The 10911-nt window shown below is 36.5% G+C and overlaps 1 protein-coding gene across 1 annotated transcript; it reads right to left on the bottom strand.

Annotated features, from left to right (window-relative positions):
* LOC107583721 (heat shock factor protein 1-like) lies at nt 1-10551 on the bottom strand. The gene is made up of 13 exons (XM_016270003.1): nt 10256-10551; nt 8248-8356; nt 8026-8153; nt 7760-7884; nt 6789-6864; nt 6589-6656; nt 5932-6031; nt 5670-5794; nt 3545-3739; nt 3298-3406; nt 3127-3192; nt 1590-1734; nt 1-1481 (listed from the first exon to the last, which is right to left on the bottom strand). The coding sequence occupies exons 1-12, from the start codon at nt 10379-10381 to the stop codon at nt 1636-1638; spliced, it is 1326 nt and encodes a 441-aa protein (XP_016125489.1). The 5' UTR covers nt 10382-10551; the 3' UTR covers nt 1-1481; nt 1590-1635.
* Between the last annotated feature and the right edge of the window lie 360 nt (nt 10552-10911).

Here is a 10911-nt window from a genome sequence, read left to right as displayed (position 1 = left end):
AAGACTTGCAACCTATGTGAAAAAGCACCCTTCTCAAAATAAACCATTTAATTATTGCTCTTTAGTAGGGAATAGTGGAAAAAATAAGAGTATAAACAAACACTGAATAAACACTATTTCTAATACAGTTATCATCCTTAGTGCAATTTATTTTATTCCATCATAGTTCCCATCTAAATCATTATTAGTTGTTGCATCCTTGAAAAATCATACAAATCAATGCAGCAAAATTACTTTTTTGGGGGAAATCATAAATAAATGCAGCAGTACTGCACTTAAAATTCAACACATTTGTAAGAGATCTGGGGTATTCTGCATTGCTACATGGCTGCCCTGTGATAACAAAGTGCATTATGGCCTCTGAAATGTTATTGTATGTTGTGTTTTTGTTGTGATTTGCCTTCATTATATGAGGTTTGGCAGGAAAAATAAACACATTCTTACCTAAAGCCAAAGGCACTATCATTGTTAGATCTCATTTCAACTGAAAATGTCAATTTAGAATATAAATAATAATTAAAACATACATATTACGTAATTATAGTGCTTATCTCCAAAGGCATTAAGAATTGCTGTTTCTGTCTTCGTTTGCATCTAACCAGTGTGGTCAATACATTTATATCAAATAAGGGCAAATATCACACAATATATCATAAGTGTATCAAAGACAGCTGTAAATTCTGAAAGGCTAGTCGATCAACTAAAGGATAAAATGAAACAAATATACTTGATGTCTTAATAATATATTTCAGATACTAGACTATTATTAAGAAAAAGACACTAAATTGTGCAAAAAGCAGTGCATCGTTTCAGTTTTCTTTCTGCGAGATCTACTTTTTTACCCCTAGACCTCTCACATTACCGTAATACATACAAAATATGATTAAACCAGCACTTTTTATATGTCTTCAAATATATATTGAAATACAAGTGTGCGCTTTGTTATAATATCAATTTGAACTAAATATATATATCTTTTTTTTTACAGTTACATTTGAGAGAAAATGAAATCACAGCTCCACAAAGCAGAAACTTCAACACACAGACTAAAGTGCATTCAAACTTGGGCCACAATGATTTGTCATATTTCATATAGTTCGCCTGCATTGTAGTTGTTGGGGAGGGAAATGCTTAATATTGCCTTTTCCTTGGCAATAGAAGTTTACTTAGGATGGGTTATATCATGAGAAAAATATCTTCAAAATGATCTTGATTGAGATCTGAGCCTGAACTCCTTCTAGGTTTTGAGAAAGGATTATCGTAAATATTCCATCCCCAAAGAGTTGAATTGCTCCAAATGTTTTTGTAAATATGCACCTTCCGCCAATGGCCAACTAAGTGAATCTTCACAAAGGGCTGGTCAGCATGTTTACTTTATACTGTATATCACCTCCACATCTACTAGTCAGATAAATTTGAGCCTTCTCTTCCGATGTTGAGACAATGTACACTCCAAGTGGCATGCTTTCAAACGGATCACTCTGAGAGAAACAATGAAGCAAGACAACTATAAGTGTGAGGTAGATTTTAATAGTATACAACTATTTAGACAAGAGATTTGGACATCATGTTAGTGACTTGATCAGTACCTGCTCACTCTCAGGAGAGATCTGTGCTGGCTGTCATATCAGGGCTTCACTGCTCCTCATAGCCAGCGGTGGGGTACGTCTCCCCCTCCTGGCCCTGAAACATGTACTGTGACACAGCAGCAGGGATGAGGGCATTAGCCAGCTCCTGCACATGCACATAGAAATAGTTTAGAAAACAGTTCATACAATCTTGCAAGCATTCATTTGAAATATGTGCTGGTCATTTTTTTTGAGCCATCATGCATTTATGCAACACGTTGTAACTTTATGGCCCTCTAGCGGTTGAAGCAAAAACTACAAGGTACTTACGGTGGAAAATGTTTTGGTAATTACGCGAGTTGTGCTTCGGCTCTGCTGTTTTGCATGGTTTTCATTCTGGTCAGAAATTAAACTGCGCTACCCTTAATCATGTGCCTACTTATACTACGCCCTTAAAGTATGCACTTTTTTGGTGAAGAAAAAGTACACACTTTTGAGTGTGTAGTAGAAGACTAGGCAAGCTTTGGGACATACTATAACGTCATACAGTGTCTTTAACCGACTGATCTGTCGCATAATTACATGCATCCTGTCACTGTAAACTGGCCTGTCAATCATCTTGTCACAGTTAATATCCTCCACATTTCATTTCATTTAACTTCCTACCATATCGGAGTGAAAAGAATTAGCACGTTAGCCACGGGTCTTCATGCAGAGAACTCTGGTCATTTTTTCTGCATAATGATGCATTTAAAAGTTAACAAACAAATTTATGTTTATAAAAGTTCACACTGAAATATAACACAGATAACATTAAATAAATATTTTTTACCAGGTTAAATGTTGATTATTAGTAACTCAAACCCCTTTATCTAAACCTCTCTACTTAACCGTCGGTCGCACGCATCCACCATGTTTGTAGTTTAAAAAAATGCTTTTTATTCGTGTTTGTAGTTCTCAACCGGATCATTCGTCAAAGCACAATGGATTGTGGGTAATATTAGCCATTAGAGTGTGCACGGATCCACACTTCAAAAATCTACCTGAAATAGTAGACCATCCAGGGACCTTTGGCATACCCTTTTCAACATACTATGCTTTGGGAAACACTTATTCTAATCTCACATACTATTTAGGATGGCTAGTATGAACATTGGGATGCAGGGATACACACACACACACACACAGGTTTGTTTTTGTGGGGACATCCCATAGGCGTAATGGTTTTTATACTGTACAGACCGTATATTCTATTGCCCTACACCAACCCTACCCCTAAACCTACCCCTTACAGGAAACTTTGTGTTATTTCAGATTTTCAATACACTCCATTCTGTGTTATTTATATGCATTTTGAAAAGTGGGGACATGGGATAATGTCCTGAAAACCTGTCACCTTCTCCTTGTAATACCTATGTCATACCTTTGTCATTATACAAATTTATGTCCTCATTTGTCACAAAAACGCGCGCACACACAAACACACACACACACACACACACACATAATGAAGATTTAATTGTCACAGCTGATTATTTACAAATGACAGTAAACTCACTGATTTCAGGTTTGGGTCCATTTCTGTAAAGTTCCACTCGTTCAAAGACAGACTAAATGTGAAGGGCTGTAGGAAAGTGTAGAGTATTATAAGGTCATTAATATGGTAAGGCTATCTTCCCATCCACTCTTATGTTGGATTCACTCTCTCCCTGTATAGATTCAGACTTACATCCATTGCTGCAGCACTGGTTTCCATGCTCTGCTGGTGACTCCTCAGAAGCAGCTGTAAATCCTCCAGACTCATGTCAACATTCTCCACACCCTCAGGAATCTCTGGTCTTGAACATATTCAATACAAATTAAAATAGATTTTCACATGAACTGAAATATAAGTGCTGCTTATCTGTGAAAAACAATAGTCTTAACTATCCTAAGTTGTAGATTTTTGTTACTTTGATACGGATGATATATTATACCTCTCCAGCATTGATCTTTTGGCCCTTCTCTCTCCCAAATTAGATCCTCGGCCCTCTAGGACGGACTGTACCATGGCAACAGGGAGGACGGGGGGTTCAGCGCACACCTCACAGGAGCCAAGTGGTACACCCTCTCCTCGTCCCTGCACCCCAGGACTCACCGGCTCTTCCTTAATCAGCATCAGACACTTTTCTCTAAACAAATAAATCACGCCTTACAGTTTTTCTTAGTCGCTTTGGTGCATTTCTCCAATCATCCTTAATATTTGCAAATTAGTACAGTATGTGCATTTCTCAAAAGAATCCGTACAAACAGCACCACACAATGGATTATCTGCAAAAGCCTGTAACTTACTCAAAATCTTTAGTTCATCTCTCAAAAGTAAGTATTTATGTCAATGAACATATCAGTGCCATCAGAATGAAAAGTCCTTGTGTCATTGTTCATAAACAAGATAGTCAAAATGCGTAGTCATGTTGTCAATATAACAGTGCACTCTGTTAGTATTACCTGATGTAAACTATGGCAACAGTTCGGATTGCTACAGTTACTGTATTGAAATGCAGAAGGCTGCACTTCTTATGTATGCCATATATCCATTTCAAAAGTTCAAATTTACACATTACTGTATGTGGGATATTGATTGAAAGAGACGGATAGAATTCCCAGTTACACTTTTACTAGTGGTCTGACCAAAAAAAAACACACATTACAATGTCATTGTGATATAGAAAATGAAAAAGAAATATGGGCACAAAGATGAAAAAAAAAAAAAAGAGAAAGTCCATTGTCAGAATTTGTAACTCGTGTTGTCCTCTGTCTATACAGTACGTGCTTTCCAACTGAAGATTCATGGGATGAACCTTTGAGCTATTTCAGAGAAGTGGTTTATCATTGGTTGATCTACATTCTCTTCATTAGTGAAAGTCAAGATTAATCTGCACAATTCATGCCAAATTTACAAAAAGTCTAATAATAATGTGTAAAAAATGTGCTTGAAACTAGATTAACAATTTTGCATTTAATGACTTATATGATGAACTAAAGACTATATGTTTTGAGGGGTAAGACTATTGCACAGAAAACTATATAATACATTTTGAGCAACATGGCATTAGCAACTGATAATGTTAGAAAATCTCAGATAAATGTACATAATCAATTGCATGAATGTACCAAAGCAATCGCAACTTGTTTGAAAGAATGAGAAACTGCGTTTATGATGTGTACAAATGACTAGATGATGTGGAGGTTGTACAAGTAGTTTTGAGAATTTCATTTCTGAAATAAGAAATATATATATGCCTGTCTATATGCTTTCTAATCGAAGATTCATGAGATGCACCTTTGAGCTATTTCAGAGAACTGGTTTATCATTAGCTGATCGACATTCTCTTCATTAGTGAAAGTCAAGATTCACTTGCACAATTCATGGCAAATTTACAAAAAGTCTAATAAAAATGTGTAGAAAATATGCTTGACAGTTTATGGCAACTAGATCAACCATTTTACATTTAATGACTTATATGATGAACGAATGCCTAGATGCTTTGGGGGTTAAATATTTTGTACAGAGAGCTATATAATAAATTTTGAGCCACATGACATTAGCAACTGATAATGTAGGAAACCGCAGACAAATGTACATAATCAATTGCATGAATGTACCAAAGCAATCGCAACTTGTTCAAAAGAATGAGAAACCGCTTTTATGATGTGCACAATTGACTATATGATGTGCAGGTTGAACAAGATCTGAGAAATTATCTGAACAAAGCGACTGAGAAAAACTGTAATAAAAGTAAACATAGCTAAACTAGAGCCCTGTGACACCCTTTCTATTTTTTTTCCCAAATTCGGTTTTATTTTTTCTCGAATTTCGTGTTTTATGTCCACATTTTTCGCATGACGGAAATTATAGGGCCCTAGTAAGCATAGTGGCTAATAAGAGATAGTTCACCATGAAATGAAAATTCTGTCATTGTCTTCTCACCCTATTTAGAAGAACATTTGTGTCCAAACATTGCAAGTCCAAAACACCATGCACATAATAATGTATGGACAGAAACATTTGAGTGTTTTGGGGTGAACTATCCCTTTAACTCTGAAGGTCGGACCACTCACCTAGATTCCTCTGCCTCCATTTGTAAAGCCATGGTGCTGGACTGTGAGATTTCAGTGACATCAGAGATTATTGGCCCTCTTGTCATCACATTGCTAGTAGAGCAGGATGCACTTTCTGTGGATGGCTGGTTGAACACGAAAGAGAGTCTGTGTTTGTCATATTTTATTGATTGAGAAAACCATCAAAACACCAGTTGTAATGATACAGTGAGTAAAATCTTCTTTGTCAGATCTTAAATCTTTAATATGAAAGCTTTCTCACCGACTGGATATAGAAAGATTCTTGCAAGGACTCTGTGGAGTGGCTATGGCTGAATTTTGAGGCAGGAGGGGTGGAGCAGCCATCATCCAGCATGAGAGGACTGGGGAGAAGGAAAAATGCAGCATATAATCGATAGAAGCCACATCAATAAGTGTTCAGGTCTCAAATACAAAGAACTTAAAACTGTTGTTGTGAATTACAATCCTATTGCCCTGTAGTGGAAAGACTGTAAAAGAATGTTGGAGCAGTAATGTTATTAGTAAGTCAGTCAGTTAAAAGTTGCAGTGGAATACCAAGCACTGGCTCTTGCGGCCCCTCTTACCCAGTTTGTTCTCACGCGTCACACTAGCTGACGGTGCACCTTTTTAATAGATGGTATGGGTCATGCGCTACAGTTCAGGTGTGTGTGTGTGTGAGGGCAAGAGCTCAGGAGGTCTGACTCAGCATTCAGCTCCATTCATCCCAGCAAAGGCAGTGAATTGTATCAGCTGACTGTTTCCAGCTGAGTTGGCCATTCCCTCTACTGTGTTTGTGATGGAGCATCAGGCTGTTGATTGCTATTTTCTGTTTGCGCTTTTATTGTTTATGTGTGTATCAATACCTAATCAAGTGCTTCAGATTAGTGTGTACGTGTTACAGATGAATGGGTACACTCACAGCTTTCTCTTCATTCCCAAAGTACTGGGAGTGTTGGATTGCATCTGGCTGAACAGGAACTGAATCAGCTATTTATAGAACAGAGAAACACAAAGTGATTCAGCGTTACTCAGTCACAAAATCTGCACGACAGCATCTTCCCCAATAATGGCCAGATCAACCTACTGTCTCTCATTGTGGTCATGAGCTGTATTTATTACCTTATTCATGACTTTCTGCTGCTGTGTTTGATTCTGCCTCAATGACACCACCTCTCTCCAGAGAACGTCATTCTGCCTAGATAGATAGATACATGGATGAATAGATAGATAGATAGATAGATAGATAGATAGATAGATAGATAGATAGATAGATAGATAGATAGATAGAGATAGAGATAGATCGATAGATCGATAGATAGACAGACATATATGAATAGATAGACTCGTATAGAATAAAACTACAGAAAATATATTGTAGGCAATAAATTAAGGATAATTTGTAAGTAATTTGAGGTATAATTGTTGATTTCACACAGATTTGGGTGGTCTGCTTTTTCATTTTTTTTGATGTTGTCTACCACCTGGAAATATTTGAGAACTACTGATTTAGATGATTATTTAGTCCCTAGAAATTAATATCTACACTCTTAAAAATAAAGGTGCTTCAAAAGGTTCTTCAAGCGATGCCATAGAAGAACCATTTTTGGTTCCACAAAGAACCATTCAGTCAAAGGTTCTTTAAAGAACCATCTCTTTCTTACCTTTTTATAATCTGAAGAACCTTCTTTTGCCACAAAGAACCTTTTGTGAAACAGAAAGGTTCTTCAGATGTTAAAGGTTCTTTATGGAACCATTTAGACAAAAAGGTTCTTCTATGGCATCGTGAAGCACCTTTATTTTTAAGAGTGTACCTGTGGGCATGTGATCAGACTGCTGGCTCCTATCTGTCAGGTGAACTACTGAATGTGCTACTGAGGCAGCTTTAACAAAACACCAAACCACTGAGATTCACAATGCAGAGGAGCCAATGAATGAGAAGTAGGTGAAAAGTTAGAGGGATAATAGAGGTGAAAGGGCAAGTTGTTGTTTGGGGTTCAGTTTTTTGTTACTAAAGGCAGGATAGGCAGTAAATGATGCCATAGTATTAATTTGGTATGTGTGCATGGATGTATGTGTGATACACATCTTACTGTTTCATATCCTGCATCTGCATCTCCATGTTCTCTTGTTGGCTGCGAAGCACCTGCACCTCATACAACAGCTTACTCAAGTCCTCCTGCCGAACTTTGGTATCCTCGCTCTTCACTATTGACACCTGTGAAACACACAAACACATAAACAGTCGTGGGTAATGTGAGATCATAAACCTCCAGCCTGTGTGTGTGTTATGGCCTCTGACTCAGAGAATGAGAGAATAAAGCAAGAGTGAGAATCGCTTAAAGATGAGTCGTCTCACCTTGCGCTTAATGTGCTCAAGCAGATGCTCGTGGCCCTGGAGGAAATAGAGGTGCTGGAACTCGGTGTCATCTCGCTCGGGTTTCACCAGTCCACTCTGCTCAATATTCACCACCTTCCTGAAGCCGTCTGAGAGAGAAGTGAGAGGATAAAGCAAACACTATTTCAATCGGAAGTGCCTGTGATAGCTTTGGGATGTTTGTCAGTGCAGAATGATACTTACACATGTTGAGCTGGCGTACAAAGCTTGCCATGTTATTGTGTTTGAAGTATTTGGGCAGAACCTCTTTGGCAAATCTGCCCTGGTCAAAAACATGGAAGCTGGTGCCCGTCTAGAATGAGAGAAAACAAGTCAAAAAAGGAAAACATGTCTCTGCTTTGATTGTAGTTTGAAAGCACAAAACAGACTGCATGTGTTTGGGAAAGGGAACCTTTTAATGTTCTTCCTCGAGCTATTTCTGAAAGACATTGTTAAATGCAAAACTGAGACACATGATTGCAGTGAATCAGAGAAGCATCTGCTAAGAGCGGCCTGCCTGTTTTTCAACCTCATTGAGTTTTCAGTATCTTCCTGCTGTTTTTATTGCTTTTATTTATTTTATTGCTTTTTTTGCACGCACAACCAGAATGCTAAATGAAAACAACTTTAGTGTAAATGATTTTTGATACACAGGATTTTTTGCAAATTAATTCATGTGACCAGTACTCTTGATTCATTGCCAAATTTATGTTAAATTGAATAGTGAATGAAAAAAATGAAACATTTTCACCAGAAGATTATAAACATGAACATCCTCAAGTCTCAACATACTGATGCAAATCATTTATTTTAAAGAGTTTGTCATTGATTTTTGTGGTTCCAAGTTCAGTCAATAGACTTTTGTTTATTGGCCTTTGATTGCACCTTTCATTGATGTTCATTTCAAATTAATTTTAAATTGAGATATTTTCATACGGATGCATTTTGAATATAAACAGAGTGAATACAGAGGATATTATGTGCCTCTTATTAATCATTCTCAGATGACATAAGCTAGATCATCAGTAATAATAATAATCAATGCAGAGCCATAGAGACCAAACCAAAAAGTTCCAGAGCCACTTTAGAGTCCATCTTTAGAGTAAAACCACATTTAAATCTACATATTTCCATTATGCACAAAGAATATGTCAGATTCACACAAGGCGCTAATATTTCATAAATTATGAAATATGCGTTGTAAATATACACTTTTTTTTCCAATGAAAACTTCTCTCAAATGTACTACAACTAAAAGTAATGATTAGGTAACAATTTGCAATAAGTTTCCCATTGATAATATTAACTGCATTTGCTAACATGAACTGACAATGAAAAATACCTCTAAAGCACTTATTAATCTTAGTTAATGTTCATTTCAACATGTATTAATACATTATTAAAATCAAAAGTTGTATAGATTTATATTTAATGGATTTGAGCTAACATGAAATAACAATGGATAGTTAACAATGAAAAATTTAATTAACTAACAATATAATATTGTAACAATTTATTGCCGCTAATGGGACCTTATTATAATGTCTTACCATGATTAAAACATTGTAAAATATTTGCTTAGGTAACACGATATCAGTTTTACAAGAAATATTTTTTTCTATTCCAAATTACAATATCAAAGAAACCCAGTGCTCTCATAGAGCTTCATTAGGGTTCCCAGAAAAATGGAGAGAAATTTTGATAGAAAAAATTATATTTGCAACATATACATTTCTGAAAATGTTTCTCTGATGTTTAGGAAATAGAAAAACTATTTATTGTAAAGCATATACACTGTCAACTAAGTAAATATTTTCTAGTATTTTAGTAAATTGTTTTATTTGTAGAAATTTTCAAATAATATCCAGTCATTTAATTTAGAAAGCAACATGGTTATGCTTATGTTTTCCCCACACACACAATATAAAAGGGTCTTTATATATGCAAATGCATAGCTACCATTTCATTGCAATGGGATTATCATATTTGGATGTTTTTGCCAAAATTTTTAAAAATCCCTGACTTACATAACTTTTGTTGTTGCTCTGCCTAATCAAAGTCTTATATCTCTAATCAGAGATCCACAACAGTGAGTTTCTTTCTATTTTAAATCTACACAATTTTTCACATAATGTTTTATACATAATGTATTATACCCATAATTTATCATCATTTATAAATCAACCACACAATGCCATCAGGGTGAACTCACAGTGCTCCAGCAAATCAGATGATTGGTCTCTGGGTCTTCCACAAGAGTCCAGAGTTTAGTGAGGAAAGCAGGTACATTGCTGGCGTATCCTCCATCCACACCTATAGAGCCTGGATTCTCCTGCATGACTACACTTGGACTTGAACAGATGAGTCTTTAATCCAGTAGTGTTTTAGACCATTTCCAAATCGATGCTCTCTTGGGATGCACGTTGTAGATGCTGTTCCTCTCTCCTTCTCCTTCCTTCTCTTTGTGGCCTAGTCATAGGGCCATCCCTGCCATTCTCACAGGTCAGAGTCAGCATAAAGCAATGCCCTGCAGTATCACCACTATACCCCCTCATTTAACAAAGCAGCCCACAGGAGAACAATACAGACCCACACAAAAACCTAGAATAATGCCACACTGTCACGCCAAACAGCACAATGGCCAAACACAACCTGCACAGGAGAGTATGCTGGGCAGATGTGCCGGGTTTTGTGTGGATTTTGAATTGTCATTAAGGATGTTAAGGTTGTTGTTTAGAGAAAAAAAACTTGTCTTCAAGGGGTGGAATATCTATCTATCGATCTATCTATCTATCTATCTATCTATCTATCTATCTATCTATCTATCTATCTATCTATCTATCTATCTATCTATCTATCTATCTATCT

Source organism: Sinocyclocheilus grahami, unplaced genomic scaffold (genome assembly GCF_001515645.1).
Source record: "Sinocyclocheilus grahami isolate Dianchi unplaced genomic scaffold, SAMN03320097.WGS_v1.1 scaffold55.1, whole genome shotgun sequence".
Taxonomy (NCBI): Eukaryota; Metazoa; Chordata; class Actinopteri; order Cypriniformes; family Cyprinidae; genus Sinocyclocheilus; species Sinocyclocheilus grahami.
This window is presented reverse-complemented; position numbering and strand designations above follow the sequence as displayed.